The following is a 17,999-nucleotide window of genomic DNA, read 5'->3' as shown; positions in this document are numbered from 1 at the left end:
ACCAATTTATTAGCATATTCTTCTATGATGGACTTGTAACACATTTCCATTTTTAGTTTATTTATTATACATTGGTCTGCATTAGAGCTGAATGGTTGCCATTTTTAAATTTTTACCTCTTTAATTACATTTTGCTAAATAAGGTTTTCACAATTCCAGTTCAGAACCTGAAGACAGAAAACTTAATAGAACTGTGCTGACCTGTAAGATTTTCACTCATGATGCATAATGAAGTAACAATAACCAATACAGTGTTCCCTCACTTATTGCTGGGGTTAGGTTTCAGGACCACCCGCAATAAATGAAAATCTGAGAAGTAGGGACACTATATTTATTTTAATATTTATACATTATTTTATTAATTATACACTATTTTAAGTCTTTATCAACCAATCGCGTGTTGATAAATCGCCTCCTTCTCCTCCCATTGCAGCTTGGGCTCCTTTTCTCTCTCTTTGGCTTCTCCTTCCTCCCTTCCTTAGGCTGTAAATTGTAATTTTTTATTATTTATAATAGTCTTTTAGAGTTTATTGAAATACCGCAAAACAGCGAATCCGCAAAAAGTGAACTGTGAAGTAGTGAGGGAACACTGTATGTCCAATTAAACCTTGTCCAAAATTTCTGAACATATTGACTGTGGCCTACCACAAAACAACCGAGTTGCATGTGATAAATTACAACTACAGTAGAGTCTCATCCAACATAAATGGGCCGGCAGAACGTTGGATAAGCGAATATGTTGGATAATAAGGAGAGATTAAGAAAAAGCCTATTAAACATCAAAATAGGTTATGATTTTACAAATTAAGCACCAAAACATCATGCTATACAACAAATTTGACAGAAAAAGTAGTTCATTATACATTAATGCTATGTAGTAATTACTGTATTTACGAATTTAGCACCAAAATATCACAATGCATTGAAAACATTGACTACAAAAATGTGTTGGATAATCCAGAACGTTGGATAAGTGAGACTCTACTGTATTTCTGAATTCACACTATACAGTGTTATCATGGTGGCTGTAAAAACTAGGCCATTTAAAATATTTCTTGTCAGTAATTTTGATATTTGGTCAAAACCACTTGTAAACTCCATGTTAATAGCTAAAAGGCAGTTAAAACCACCATATTGTTGCTTGGTGCCTTTTTTTAAAATTAAGGAACATAATACAACTCATATGGTAGAGAGAGAAGTCTTCCTGCAATCCCCAGTTCAGATGCAGAGAAGTAAAAGCTAAATCATTATTTGTGGGGGTGGTCATACATACACAACCCACCATCACTATCATTACTGTAGACACCAAGTTCCTACCCTTTAATCTGTTTAAAAAAACACGGGTTCCATTATGAACATACTAATGGGGCTAAAACAGAAACAGGAAAGCATGTACAGATAATCTATTTGTTCCCTCCTGTAGGAACTGCCATGTGGGAGATGTGTTCTTGAACTGTAACTTCCATCCTCTCTCTCCTTTGATTCTTGTGCTCAATCTAACAGGGCAATAGGCACACTTAAGTCATGAGTAGGAATGCTTGGGGAGTGGCCCGATACAAAAGCACGATCAAAGCAACCCCAGACAGCCCTACTTCCCAGCCAGTCTCTATAGAAAAGGTGACATGATGCACAGATTGATTGCTGAAAGATAACTCGTGAAAGTCATCCTTCCCAGTTGGATCCTGATGCTTTCTGGCAACTGCTTCTTCTGTCCTCCTGTGAGTTTCTCCATCTGGTTTATTCTAGTTGGCTTCAGATGACTTCCTTGGCTTCTTGCCCCCTGGACTGTTTTAACTCATGCTGGTTGAATTCTACAAAGAAGTATTGAGGACAACTGTCAAATGCTGAGAGAAGCTACAGTCCAACAACATCTGTTGGGCTACACCCTGATATAGTCAAAGCTCCATGCTTTCCCACCCCTTATATTACCCCCAAAATGCCACTAGATCCTCCAGGAAATGAAACATGAATGTGATCGTGCTTTGTTGCCAGGCAGTGCCACTAAATGTCCTTGATCATCCAGTGGGCTGTCTGGCTGACAATGCATCATCTTACTCCTTTTGGGGCCCAGCCCGATTGTCAAACCATCATCTGTACATTGTTATCTGTACATTGTGTTACCTGTACAATGTGTTACCTGTAGTGTTCTTGACAAACCAGTACAATGATCATCCTACATGCAATATTCACAATTACATTTTCAAGACATCTCTCTACATGTGTAAATCAAATCAGGAGTTTCACTGCAATAATAAAAACAATGACAATAATATATATATATATATATATATATATATATATATATATATATATATATATATATACTAATACAAATACCTAATTTCTCCCACTGAAACCCCTTTAGTTGTATTCTCATCTCAACTGCTTGATCTCTTTATTCTCACCTGCCAACATTTTTTCTTTTATCCCTATCTTTCTCTATCTCCATTCTATTATTCACTCCTCCTGTATCAGCTTTGCTTGATTTAAAAACTCCCTTGTCCCCTTCAACCCAATGCCATTTCTCTGCTCACCATTCCACTGTTTTCCTTTCCTTACACCAGTGGTTCTCAACCTGGGTCCCCTGATACTTTTGGCCTACAACTCCCAAAGATTCCAGCCAGTTTACCAGCTGTTAGGATTTCTGGGAGTTGAAGGCCAAAAACATCTGGGGACCCTAAGGTTGAGAACCACTGCCTTACACTCTAGTACTAAGTTGGCCTTTTTGGCCTTTTTAACCTCCACTCCTCCCTTACCATGCACCCTAGTCAGCCTTTCTCTTTCTCTCTCTGCCATATTTTTGTTTTTGTTCTCCAGACAGTGCATAAATGTCTATAAAATACACATTTTATGTTGAATCATACAAGGATTGACTAGCATGCAAATGGTACTGCTGCTTTCCAACATGGAAGCACCTCTTTCAAAATTGCGTAAATACGTGTCAAAACGAGAAGGCTTTTTATTTTTTTCTGCACATAATATAAGAGCACACAACTGGCAATACTTTTTTGTGCATACAGCATTGGTTCTCTACTACTTTTTAACCACATTTTCCACATAGAAATCCTATATTTTAAAAAGCTTTAGAGTATGCATATTTTAAGTAGGTAAACCCTTCCCAAGAATGGCAATTCCACAAAGTTTGGGCTCCTGCTTAAAAGCATCTCAAATTATGTAACTGTACCAATGCCAATAGTATTATAATCATGTTTAATTGTATGCCCTTTGCCCAGGTTGAAAGCATGTTCAAACTGGCTTATAATGTCCTCAAGGGGAAAATATCTGATATGATTCAAAACAACATGCCCGGATAATTCAACTATTGCAATTCAAGCCTTAAAAACCTCAATTAATGAAGAAGATGTGTTTCTGGACATTATAGTACTTCTTTAACAGAATATTTTGGCACCAGCTGCATTAATAATTTGAAAAGAATAAGGATAGGCTCCTACACTACAGAAAGGAAGGGGAAGTTCAACATGTTTCAGCAAATGTTTCATTCAAAACAAACAATATGTGTGTGTGAAAGGATGCAATCAGGTCAGATTAGGCTTGCATAAATAAACAGAAACATGTTAATCATTTTAAACATTTAACATGGATTCATTGGATGGAAACGAGCCAAAACAGAAACCAGGATTCAAGGCATCAACTGTTTCTCTCTCATAGGGTTGCAATATTCTAATTTTCCAAATCCACGCACCTAGACCAGAACTGTTAAACATCCCTTTTTATTATATCTTCCAGAATTCTCAAGGCAGTATATACATAGGTCATGCTAGTTGGGGGGTTCTTAAAAGTATATTCCATATTTATCAGGCAGCCAGGTTACACGGCCATAGGATTGGTGATGTTCCAACAGTAAAGAGACCAGAACCAGCCAGCCAGAGTAAAGTCTGATAAACAAACCAAAACTATCAGCTTACTCCCCTGCCCCCAGATCAATTTGCAAAATGGAACAAGAGTTTAATAGAGAATCAGTAAAATTTGACTGTTTGCCAAACTTCAATACACTACCGCCACACTTAAAATAATACTCCTCACTCTGTGACATCTGAGGAGACGCACCTTTAATTAAAAACTATTGATATCTAATTTTTAAAGCCATCAGTTTGACAGTCGCTCTTGTTTGGAGAAATAAAGGAGGTGATCACTGCATTATAACACTGCTGTCTTCTGAGGCTTTGGGATATTCTGCTAACAAGCCACAGATTTCCACTCATTCAAACAACTACACCAAAGAGCAGGGAAGCATGCTGTAACACACAAAGAAAATAACATGGGAACTCAGTCAGTTGCCCAGGTGATACTGAAGCAACGCATTGAAATATTCATGGTCACTATGCAACACCAAAAGGCAGAAAAGAGATTCATTTGCAGCAAGGCTGGTGGGGACAGCACGCTGATTCATAGAATCACAGCACACTCTAGTGACAAAAACATGTCATTCGCCACAACTAGGATCCTGGAATGAAATAGGAAGCAAGTTAAAATATCTTAACAATAATTAGGTAAAGTGTTAGCATTGTGGAGCAGAAGCCACAAGCGCTCACTTGGCATGATACAAACATATTCTAATGCAACTCATAAGTACATTTCATCCACTATATTGCTAAAGTGATTTCCACGTAAAGTGAAAACAGAACCAGATATTACAGTGACTAAACATGCTCCTAAGCTTTGCCTGGAAGGTGAAAAAGTACCTTAATTTTGCAAAGTTCTATTTTCTCTTACAAATATCCTCCTGCCCTCCAAAGCTTAAATCTGGCCTGAAGGCATGTCTAGGAGGAAAATAAAAACAGCCTAGAGATCTTTTGTAAGAAAAACCCCACAAAGTTATTCTGGCCCGTTGCGCAGCCATTCTACTTGAGTATACATTACTATGATAAGACACATGTTCAAATTATAAGTCATACAAAATGAGGAAACAAATATTTCCTTTGCAACTGAGTTCTCTCCTGCTCTAGAATGTTTCTTGGACATCACATCACTTAAGCTGCCCAAGTACTAGATAGGTGTACATACCGTGAAGGAAAGAAAATGCTGACATATGACAATCAGCATGTTTTACAAGAAGTATTTTCCAGCTTCATTTTCCAGAACCTTAATGTAAAGAAGATCCTAGGGAGCGAGGTGAAAAAAAGCATTGCTTAAGACTTTAGGAAGCCATTTCCATTCAGAGTAGCCACTAAGCTGTATGGATCAATGATAAAATTGATTAATTACATTATTTTATATCAAGCCTAAAACTGATAGGAACTGATGGCCGATGGGAAAACAAATCTGAGTGGTGACTCCTGGGCTTTCCTCTACATTGATTTCTATCTGTACCTGTACCAAGCAAACTTCAGAGGTTGGATGGGTGAAAATGCCAGAGAAAATTACATGCCTCCCCCATCTTCACCTCCAGCATCATCAAAGGATCCAAAATGGATCACACTCTGCCAAAACAGGTTCCAGTTGGGCTTTCTCGCCATATTCTGTGTTTAGAAAGCTGAAAGTGTGAAAATGAGCCAAACAGAACTTCTATTCAAATAAAAAGGAGTAGAGAGAGTGTGGTTAAGATATAAGGTTTCTTTCTTATTAAGTAGACTGGGAAGAGTTTACATGCACTTTTCACAGCCTCATTTGTGTTGCAGTTTCAATATGCCATGCATGTTAACTTAACCTATAGTTATCCAATACAGTCAAAACTGGGAACTGTAATTTTAATGTTAGTTCACTCAACAGGATTTTAAGCCATCTTCAAATGCCATGAACAGTGGTGCAAGACTATACAACAAGCTATTAGTGGTTGAGCATACTCCAAAATAGCCTGCATATGTTGCTGAGACAGGGACACCTTCTTTTCAGTGAGGAGCCATGAGGAGAGGCAGATAAGAAATAAAAGTATTGTTGTTATTATTGTTACTATTATTATTCTGATAGTGTAATGTATTGCGCCAAATTGCTATGTGTGTGTGTGTAAAGAAATCCTTGCAAAGTTGCTTGCGAAAGATCTCTGCAAAAAGGGAGCTGATCTTTTTGCAGAGGCAAGCCACGCCTCAAACAATGTATCGGTTTGCTGGCAGATGGCTTGGTTTGTCAGTTGGGGAATCTGAGCTTGCAGGGAGAGCACTGAAATGGAGAAGCTCTCAAGCTACGGTCAAGTAGCAGTTTAAATATGCTATGCTGGGTATATTGAATGCTGATTGATTAGTTATTGATCCTATGCAACTACAAGGACATTGTACGATTGCTGAACTGTTTATTTGACTTCAACTCAACAAGTAAAGTTCCCTTTGTTCTTTCAATTCCTCTGCCTGGTCTGAGTCTTTTGCACATGGTGTTAACTGGACGCTGTTGGTTCCACTATACACACTCGCTAACATAATGTACACAAACTTTGTTTTGTGAATAAAACTATTAAAACATGGATATAACATTACCTTCATGGTAGGAATGTGTGATGTATATATGAAAAATAAATGAATTTCTTATTTAGACTCAAGCTCCATCTCCAGGATATCTCATTATGTAGTTATATGCAAATAGATATATCCCAAAATTCAAAACATTTTTGGTCCTAAGCATTTTGAATAAGGGAGATTCAATCTGTAATTCTGAATTCCAAAATTTAAAGAACCAGCAAAGTCTCCTACCCACATCCTCCTGAAAATGCTGTATCTTTGGAAATAGGCAATAAATTTACTCAAATTCAATTAGAGCAAAGCAATAAGTTACATTATTTGGATGGTTGGCTTTATGTTTCACTTCATTTTATTTTCCATTATCTTAATTGATACAATTAACATAGCATTTTTCTTGTTTTAGTCAGTCACCCATGAATCCTGAAATGCGCTCAAAACAGAAAGCAGGAACCATAATCAGAACAGCAATGTCACAAGATTGTCTGCTTGAGTCTCCCCATTTCTGATTTTCAAATTATTCCACTTGAAATGTACTGTGTTTGAAGAAGCTATATAAAGCACAGTATTTTATCACATGCAGCTTTATGGCCATGTTAATTCTTCTCTGATTTGAAGGTATAATTGAAAAGCAGCACTGAAAAATGCCCAGCTGTCCAATGGTACTCAAAGGTGTTATTTATTTAAATTATCGGAGAAACTTTAATATAAACAGCACTGTCAATGATACTTTTAACACCTAAAATGCAATCTAGATTACACAAACTTTTGAAAACTTGCAATAACAACTTAATGATGCTGGATATCTGCTACAAATTCTCCTTCAACTGTGGCAACTCTTGAAAAATGAACTCCTGAACACCTTTAGAATGTTAAAAAAAACATAACATCCAGGAGTATAATTACTGAACACCTTCTACTATTTGCATAATGGTTAATATAATAATAAATATTAATAAAAGTAATTGCAGTTACATACCATGCTGTCATAAATTAAAAATGAGATTCTAGGCTTACTGAGACATTCAATGAGACACACTCCAAAATAAGGGCACATAGTTAAACAGTCTACAGTATCTATTTTGATCTGCTTCACATCTTTTGGATAGCAATATATTTTGTGTGAAAATGTATAGTTTAGCATATAAATGTTTAAAAGCCTAATGTATAAGCCTGTCTTATGATTACTGACCTCTTAATAACTTTATTTTAAAAATCTGCTTTATGATGATAGTCATAAACATATCATCCATTTGGGAATGCAGACTCAATAGCATTTTGCTTCACCTTTTAACTAGGGGGACATGCAAGTTTATCTGAAATGCTCTGGAACCAGAAACGTTATGGATTCTGATATTCATTTTTGTGGGGGATTTTGAAATACATATGTATATGGGCATAATGAGATATCTAGGAGATAGGACCCAAGTCTGAACATGAAATTTATTTTGTTTCATATACACCTTATAGACGCTGACTAAAAGCAAATTTATACACACTATTTTTAATAATTTTGTGCACAGAACAAAGTTTGTGTACACTAATTGAATAGAATGTTGTTGGAACAAGCACCCAAGTGTCACTGTCTCGGCCAACCATGAAAACAGTTTTGGAATATTTCGGATTTTTGAATTCCTTACAATGAATGCTCAACCTGCACATGGGTGATACATGCTAAGAATAGGATGGGAGAACTGAGAAGAACCACAAAGGACCTACATATCTTGTTCTTGGCACTCAAGTCAGTTATATATATTCTCAGTTCCAAAATGAGCAAGTTCCTAAATATTTGCTGCCATTTCCGATAAACAGTTTTCCAAATGTAAATAGCATACAACTTTGTGTTCATATTCACATTATTCATAACTCTTGTTAGATTTATACTTCTCAGTTTCAGAACCAATGATCAGCTTCACACAATATTTATGGGAACTGCTAATCATTTACAGCATAATCCCCTCATTCACATGACTACAGTTTATGAAAGAACAAAACAAAGGTCAGAACTGCCCACATAGTCAACAACATGACCTCTACTTTGTGAACTTTGTGCCAAACAACTGGAATTTAAAGTAAATGGAAAGAAAAACTTAATTTAAAACATGAAAAAGTCAATTTCATCTGGAGTCATGAAGATTAAGTTTCCATTGTTATAAATTCACACTAGAATTAGCTCTGGTTAGTTCCTGAATGTGAGATTACCAACAAATACTAAGTGCTGTAAGCTATTTTTCAGAAGAAGGAACCAGCAAAACCACGTTTGGGTATTCCTTGCCTAACAAAACTTGCATTCACAGAGCTGTCATAAGTTGATAGGTGAGTTGAAATTATGCACACACACCTAAAAACCCTAAACTTAGCACACATGTCAAATGCAAGGCCTGCAAGCCAATCCAGCCCATCATGTCATTTTATGTAGCCCACACGGCTTTCAGTGCCCAGGCAGAATTTATACAGTTCTACAATTACAACCAGCCTGATGTGATCCTTGATGAAAATGAGTTTGACACCCTTGTTTTAAAGGCACTAGATCACACCTGATCTTGGATAGTTAGTTCTTGGATGGAAACTGACAATGAATAGCAGGTGCTATAGGCTATATTTTAGGGGAAGGCCCTAACAAAACCACCTCAGAGTATTCCTTTTTAAAGAAAATGTTATGAAATATTAGGGTTATTACTGAACATTGAACCTTTGTGTCACCTTAGATCGAACACTAACATATAGGAAACACTGCATGAACACCAAGCACAAAGTAGCTGCACGCAACAACATCCTGCGGAAACTTACTGGCAGTGCATGGGGTGCAGACCCACAATTAATAAGAACATCAGCTCTGGCCTTGTCTTACTCAGCTGCTGAGTACGCCTGTCCTGTCTGGCACAAGTCTGCCAATAACAATAATAATAATAATAATAATAATAATAATAATAATAATAATAATAATAATAAAACTTTATTTATATACCGCCCTATCTCCCGGATGGGACTCAGGGCGGTTTACAGTCATAAAAGCAAACACAAACATTACATAACAACATAATACACATTATTAAACAAAGTAAAATAATACAATTATAACAATAAATCACACTTATATGACCAGATCAAGGGGACAAAGCAGGTGGACATAGCACTGAACGAAACATGCAGAATAATCACAGGATGCCTTAAACCTACACCTGTTGATAAACTCTACAAGTTAGCTGGCATTGCCCCTCCTGACATGCGACTGGAAGTTGCTGCTAATTGTGAGAGAAATAAGGTCGAACACTGTGAAAGCCACCCACTGCATGACTATCAGCCTCCTCCCAACAGACTCAAATCAAGGAAGGGTTTCATGAGAACCACCACTCCTCTTGATGTTCCTCCAGCAACAGCAAGAGTGTCCCTCTGGGCAGCTAAACCAGGCAATTCTAACTGGATGGCTCCCCATGAGGGTCTTCCTCCAGGGGCAAACCAAGAATGGGCAACTTGGAAGTCCCTAAACAGACTCAGAAGCGGAGTGGGCAGATCAAAAGACAACTTGGCGAGGTGGCACTACCTGAAGGAACCCTCCACCTTGTGTGACTGTGGAGCAGAACAAACAACTCTTCATATGTATGCTTGCCCACAACGTCCTGCCTCATGTACGGAGGAGGAGCTGTTTAAAGCTACGGACAATGCGGTCGCTGTTGCCCGCTTTTGGTCTAAAACTATTTAGCTGTTTGTGATTTCCTTTATTTTATCACTTTTTAAATTTATTTATTATGCAATGCTTTTGACACGAAATAAATGAATCATTGAACAAGCAATTCGAAGGCACATAAACACAATACACACCTTGAAGGGGGGAAAATAATTCTCTTCTCTTTGTTCTGTGCAGTTTCTCTTTTAAAAACTCACTTTATACTTTAAGAAGCCAGAATACGGGGGATGAGCTGTATCATACCCATATGATATCTGACAGCATGAAGAAAAAAGTAGAGCTCTAAGAGAGAAACTCACAATGCACATTCTTATTTCTTCCAGTCATATACAGATTGCATTTGGTGCTCATTATGTCTGGAATGCACTTTACAGTCTTGGAGACAGGAAGAGAGTGCTTTGTAGTTTTATGGAGTGCCTTTCTCTCATCACAAAGAGATCACCTCTATCACTCATTCTCTTCCTGAAAAAAAAAGATCCACAAGGCTTCACTTTGAATGTAAGATCTAGCCAACCACACACAGCAATACTATCTGGTTTACTTTTCCACTGAAATGAGGCTATAAGGAGAAAACCAAGAGAAAAGCCCCCAGGCCACCTATGACCTCATTTTCCCATTCCCTGACACCACCTGCTGTCGGCAGCCAAGAGTGGAAGAGGGCTGGGGAATGGAAAAAGCTCAGCATGCTGGACAGGACAACACAGAAGCACTTTTCTTTACCACACTCTCTAGCTAATGATATGGAAAAATAGAACTAGGAATTATCTCATCCGTCCATCCCTTTAAGCCAATGGCATAGTTTGCTATGTATTAATTTTCTACTCCTAGGAAAACAAGCTTTTATACTTGAGTTATGGCCACTAATATTGTGTATGTGTACACACACACACACACACACACACACTACAGAGACCCTGAGGCTTTTATAAACAGTGATTCTAAAATGGTGCACTGAAGCAGAACTGTTCAACATGATTGTTACATAGTCTCTTAAGATGAACAACATTTTCCAAGACTTTCTCTGTGTATTCAGGTTGACAGTTGAATTCCAAAAATATACAAAGAGACCATAACTGCACAGCGATGCATGGCACAGATACCCTACCATTGCATTTAAAGGTAAATAGCATAAGACTCTGGCATATAAAGGTGTTTGGAAGCCTAGCTCTTTCTGTGTCCCTATGTCACATACCTGAACACGGCACATGGCTGTGCCGAAAAGGGATAAGCTAACAAGAGGTAGCAGCTGGCACATCCAGATGCACAGCACATTGTTGTAACTATACAGGGAGCACAGGGGAAGGACAATGGATCAGCTTTGTTTTGTTCAGCAACTACAGTCAGGGCTTCCCTAGGTACAGACCCCCTTTCTCCAAAACAATATTTATAGCCTACCAACAAGATGTTTTCTATCTTGTTTTCAGAGATTTCCCAACATCTATAAGATTTAATCTCAAGTGCATGGATGAATGAGTGATGCAGGAGTTATGACTGAATTAGGAACAGAGACAAGGGCAATAATTTCTGGAAATACTATACTGGGGTGCTTCCAGACAGTACGCATAATTCAGGAGAGAATGGATTAAAAGGGGGGATGGCCAGATATTGTTTGTGCACTCAATTGCAGTAACTGAGGGAAAACCAGATTCAAAGAGGTCCTCTTTCATCCTGGTTTCAGATGAAAAAAGTGGATTTTCCCATGACTGTGTAGCCCTGCAGTCATGTAAAGTTCGGGATTTCCCTCTTTATCCCCTGTGGAGTCGTACTTCCCATTCGTGTCATTTTAAAAAAGCACGAAACAGCTGATCAACTGTTCAGACTCCCAAGGAAATACAGGTGATTTCCAGCTGGTTTCAAGAGAGGAGAAGGGGAGAGCCATTAGAGATCTTTGAAAGTGTTTATTTTAAACTTTATAATATTAAATAGGTAGTAAATAAGCAAATGGGGAAAGAGGGAAATCCAGCGGCATTTTTTTTTAAATCCCGCTGTTATGCACTGATGCGTATATGTGCACATAGGAATCTCTCCATATTTGTCCCTCTTCTTAAACCCGCATTTTGGCATTTTCTGGAAGCGTCCTTGGTAAGGAAAGTCAAAAGTCTGTAGGGGGAAATAATGGAGCAATTACTGGCTGGAATATAAATTAATTTGTTAGAAATACTTTATATATGCAGACACAATAATTGGTTGCCATACAAGGAACTTGCAGTAGCTGCACATGCATACACAAATATTGCCGTATATAGTCTTTAGGTGTATGCCTCCTCCAGCACCTTAATGGGATAATAGTCCCTGGTACCTACCTCTTTCCTAATCTGTACTGTATAAAACTATTTGCACTTTTCTGACCCACTACCCTTTTTAGGAGCAAACTCAGTGTGCTTATTGTTTATTGGTATATGTGATTTTATCTGTTTATGATTTGTTTTTATTGCTGAGTTTTATATTGCTTATTGCCTGGGCTTGGCCCCATGTAAGCCGCCCTGAGTCCCTTCAGGGAGATGGGGCGGGGTATAAAAATAAAATAATAATAATAATAATAATAACATTATTATTATTATTATTATTATTATTATTATTATTATTATTATTATTATTATTATTTGCATTCATATCCACACTTATATTTGACACTTTCCGGAGTCACAAGCCAACCTTTTTCCCAAGACTCACTCTCATAGCCTTCCACATAAGAAGGTCAAGATTAATTTCGGCCTTTAATCAAATACAATTCAGTTGTATGCTTCGTACATGAAGTAATGTGCTCAAGAAATAAATCGTAATAAGACAACATTTCGTTGAAATTGAAGGTGGATACTAATAGCAAGTTTCTTCATTCCTCCTGTGCAGTCATTTACTCTTCCAACATTGTTGAAAATTTGAATAGTCTGGCTCAACCCAATATTATGGGGCATGCTTCTGAATTAATTTCCTCCCAGAATGCTACAAGAATAAAAGTTTAACTACGTGATAAATTATGTTGCCAAATGAAATGGATTGGCAATCAGTGATAGGCTGTCAGATCAATTTCAGATTTAAATTCCTCCTTTCCTCTCACCTGTTCATTAAGCTCCAGATTCATGGCAACCTCAGTGACTGATTACGCATTAACAAGATGTTCATGTGGGGAGGTGTAGTTCCATTAGTCAACAGACTATACTAACACATTCATTTAAACATAATTCATGACTAATATATTCAGTTCACAATTCCAATATATAAACACCTTACCTCTACCTTGAAGTTTAATTTTTGGCTTGACAGGGATGTGATGCTTTACAGCATTAAGATGCTGCAAAGCAAACCATAAACTCCCCGAAGGTCAATAGAAACCATGGGAAAAGTCATCCAGTAAAACTTTCTGTCCTATACAGTTAAAAATAATAATCAGACACTGTATTTTTCAAAGTGCAATGATTTTATATTATCCGATTCTTTTCTTTTACATATAGGAATTTTACAAAGAAGTTTACAATTACTTTTCCCAGGAAATCTTTAAGCTGAAATCCTACGCACAATGTAACTGGAAGTAAATCACACTCAATACAGTGGAATGTATTTCCAAGCAGGCATGTGTAAGATTATATTATCAGAATATAAATGTAAAACATCATTTCCCACACATAAAAGATGTTTCACCAGCATTCTTAATACCTGATAGCAATACGACTGTATTTCTATTTTAACATGTAAACTGAATCACCACCAGGAAAGCAAATTAAAAGTTATATTATGCCTTTCATGTGATTTTACCAGCCATGAAACCCCATTTCTTAAAAATGCTGCTGTCCAACCAGTGATTTGTCTTCATTATCCCAGTGCACTGACACTAACACAAGAGCCAGTAGGAAAGATACATAGATCCAAACCCCAAGACTCAAAGAAGAGAAAGTGTTTATTAGTACAAACAAGCAGCAGGTGTAAAATGTTACTGTTCTGTTTTTAAGCATGACCTCCCATTAAGGAAGAACAGTCTGAGGAAAACATATTGATTATAGAATGAGATTTATATATGTTTCAACCACTTGAAATCTTCCTACTCTGATATTCTGAGCAGCTTGTGGAGCAAGAAACTAGAATAACTCTAGAGCAGCAATTCTTACCTATCTGATATTTAATTCCTATGGATAGGTAAGAAAAATGCAGGGAAAGTAGCCAATTGCAGATCCTATTCATCTGCTGTGAGGGACAACAAGCCCACCAATTCTGGGGCTTATGTGAGTTTTCTGCAAGCAGCCAAGCAAAAAAATTTTAATACTCTGGCCAGGATCCAAAGAGATCCATGAGTGGACAGAAAAAGATTGGTACAGTCAGCTCACCAATATTTCTGTCTTAACTGAGCCCCCTTGCTCTGCTCTGTAAAACCTCTCTCCCGACATCCAGAATAAGCTTTTTATGAGGTGTGAGAGGCCATCAAGATGAAGAGAGAGACCACATAATCTCGAGTGCATGTATGGATACAGTACACACTTTTTAAGATTTTTGTCTACAGCTGTCGATAAGGTGGTAATAGGCAAAGCACTGGGCAGGAGGCTGCCAGACAAGGTCATGTATGGACCTCAAGAAAGTCAAAGTGCAATCTTCTGAGATGGTACAGAAGGCAGTGAAGTATTTGTTTTGCTTTCAGACACTGCTAAAACACAATGAACTGCATTATTTTAATTTTCAAGTTTTTTATTAACTTTTAATCCCATATCAACACAATACACCTTCACAATACAGAAGATCTTGTACTTATTCATAGCATAGGAAGCCAGATGGAGATAACAAGGAGATCCAGACAGGTGCAGTTCTGTCATACTATCATGACTGAACTGAACAAAAAAAAAACCTCTGACACTCTCTCACACACACTTTCAAATCATGGGAGAAATATAATGTTTGTTGGAAAGTGAGGAACTTTTTCGCCTTGCCAAGAATCAGTTGAGAAAATAAGCATATGAAGAAAGTTGACTATAATAGGGGATTGCATTATCTTAGAATTATTTACTGGTAGGTAGGAAGTACCTACCAGCTTTGAGGTGAAATGGTAAGGTGCATAGAAGTATATATTTTTAGAGCAAAAGACAAATATCTTTTAAATGTTACAGCTTGATTAGAACCATTTGTAAGTATTTTCACCAGCTCCGAAACTTACAGGATTTTCCACCCCTTTCCTCGCTAGCTTTGCTCCCCAAATATTCCCATTTTCTTTACAACGGGGTGAGCAAAGTGTTGCCCCACACTGCACTGCAACTCTTAAGCACTCTTTTGACAATGCTGATCTAAGCAGTCTAACAACACTGGGAGAGTAATATATTTTCAACCACCGCTTAGTTTCCCAGTTCACCTACCCTGTTTCCCCGAAAATAAGACATCCCCAAAAAATAAGACCTAGCAGAGGTTTTGCTGAATTGCTAAATATAAGGCCTCCCCCGAAAGTAAGACCTAGCAAAGTTTTTGTTTGGAAGCACGCTCGGCGCCCGCCAAACAAAACACCAAAACAGGCAGAATTGGTAAATGTACATACGAGTTGTAAATGGAAATAATGGTAATAACAAGAAATTCTTGACAGGAATCACAGTTTGTCTGGTTTGGTTATGTTGGTTTGTGATGAAAACTACTGTACAGTATATAATAAATGTTCATTTTTTTGTTCAACAATAAATGTGAATTCTTCTTCATGGAAAAATAAGACATCCTCTGAAAATAAGACCTAGCGCATCTTTAGGAGCAAAAAATAATATAAGACACTGTCTTATTTTCGGGGAAACACGGTAATTAGTAAGATATAGCTTGCCATTGTGTGAAATTTGAAATCATGATTTCAGATGAATGTACAAGTTTTGGTTTGGTTAATTTCATGTTGTCAAAAGCATCATAGTTAGTCCAGACATAGCAGTAGAACTGAAAGAGAGATGGTAGGTGGTGCCCATATAAGCAGAAAGAGAAAGAAATATAGGTAACATTACAAGGCCATAGGTGCAGGTGAATAAAGTAGAAGCATGTTTCAGATTTCTCTCAATCACTATTCCCTCCAAATCTACTTCTAATTTTCTTATGCTGCATTTCAGATAACATATGAAACCAGCACCATGTAATCTTGTTGAAATTAGCATTACTCCATGACCTTCACTTAATTTTTGATATGAAAATTTAATTCTGCATTAAACTAAGTGATGTAAATCAATTCTACAAGTCCGGTAACAATGGATGCCCACAGACTCAAGTATATAAAGTTTAATAGATATCACAAAACCTGTATCATAATTTGTGCCTATATTCACACATTCATAAATTGAGTACATTCTGTGATGTTTCACAAAGGCCCAAAATCCAGCAAATTTTCATTAGCCACCAGAATGTAGTCTCCTGAAAACCACATACCCAATTAAAAGAGCAAAAGAGTCAAATTCTCTTTAGGGCTACAAGAAATAAAGGCTTATAGCGACACAGATAATTTCCAGAAGTGTCACTTGCAAAAGGAATAACCTTATTTCTTACATTTCAGACAGCATGTAACTTTTCTTTAAGAAAAAAAAGAACTAAAGGTTTTTGAAACTGTAAGAACATTTGAGGTCTAAATGTAATCTTTCTTCTTTTCTGAGTGAATATCCCAAGAGAAAGAAAAAGAAAAACTTTTACTGAAAGTATTGAAAGAGATGTACATTTTTATCAAGGTTTACATGCATTTGTGTCAACATTTATTGAAAAGGACATACATATATTCAAAAAGAGAAAATTTAAAAGATAATGTCAATTCAAAACTTGGTATGCAGCTTTAAAAGGAAGCATTAACCTCAAATTAATGTGACACTCTTTTCTTTGTATTCACAAAACAACATCCTGGTTATTCCCAATAATACCTCAATCTAGAGACAGATAGCTCACGTCAGCACCATTTTTTGCTCACTGCATTTCTCCAAAACCATCAGAAAACCAATAAACAGGCTTACTAATGCAACATATGCACATTAGCTTCATTCATTTAGTTCAGCCCCTCATGCCAAGTGGCTTCTTTTAATGGAATAAGAAAGGAAATAACACCCCCCCCCCTCCAAGCCTGAAGGTCTGGTCACGAGAACGCCCAGAGTAGAGTATGAGAACTGCAAAGTTGAATGGGTGGGAGGGAGGTCCGTTTACACCATGAAGTAATTTAGCCAAAATTCATACAATAATCACAAAATCAGAATTTTCTTGGCACCTAAGTTGTAGTTTTTGTAATAACCAATACACAGAGTTCAACATATTCTTCATCCCTTGTTCTGGAGACTATCCAGGTATGTTTTGCTGAACACTCAAACATTTAAACATGAATATGACACACCAAGAATTTTTAAACCTTACCAGCATTAACTATGGCATCAATCTCAAGTACCGTGATATCACCTCTGTAGAGGGAGACTTTCTCGCTCAGACATTTCTGCACGGGCAAAGCTTCCTGTGTGTTTTCTTCTGTTAAAAAAAAACAGAAACAGCTTTAAGCCATGCATACAAACACAAACACATATAACACTATGTATTGGAAAAGGACAAATCACAGGTAACAGTACTGAATTCTCATATTCCTATTGCAGGTTTAATATTATAAATATTAAAACCCTGTAACAACCAGATATTAATAATTAAAGAGAATGAATGCGGCCGTATGTTGATGCTAAGCAAGTATCAATTGCAACTATAAATCAGTGCCACAAAACTATCTATTTTAAAAAGTGACATGCATACAAAGTAGCTTTACACCAACCAAGATGCCTAAACCTAACAGTAAAAAACTGCCAGGGATTAGGGGGCTAAACTGTCTTGTAAAAGACCTTGAAATGTTACAGCCCTCCTTGCTCTCCCTCAGGTCTAAAAGCATTTTTTAAACGGGGTGTTGGGTGGTTTCCGACTGTATGGTTGTGTTCTAGCAGCATTTTTCCTGA

The 17,999-nt window shown here is 37.2% G+C and overlaps 1 protein-coding gene across 5 annotated transcripts in view; it reads right to left on the bottom strand.

Moving 5' to 3' along the window:
• The window catches only part of macrod2 (mono-ADP ribosylhydrolase 2), a 1,355,048-nt gene that overhangs the window by 1,295,144 nt on the left and 41,905 nt on the right, over positions 1 to 17,999 (bottom strand). For all 5 annotated transcript variants that reach the window (XM_062969120.1, XM_062969122.1, XM_062969121.1 and 2 more), the window contains exon 3: positions 17,422 to 17,529. In XM_062969120.1, coding sequence (XP_062825190.1) covers positions 17,422 to 17,529 — 108 coding nt within the window. The remainder of the gene's footprint in view (positions 1 to 17,421; positions 17,530 to 17,999) is intronic.

This window comes from Anolis carolinensis, chromosome 1 (genome assembly GCF_035594765.1).
Source record: "Anolis carolinensis isolate JA03-04 chromosome 1, rAnoCar3.1.pri, whole genome shotgun sequence".
In the NCBI taxonomy this organism is placed as follows: Eukaryota; Metazoa; Chordata; class Lepidosauria; order Squamata; family Dactyloidae; genus Anolis; species Anolis carolinensis.
Note: the sequence above shows the minus strand (reverse complement) of the source record. Positions and strands in the feature narration are given on the sequence as shown.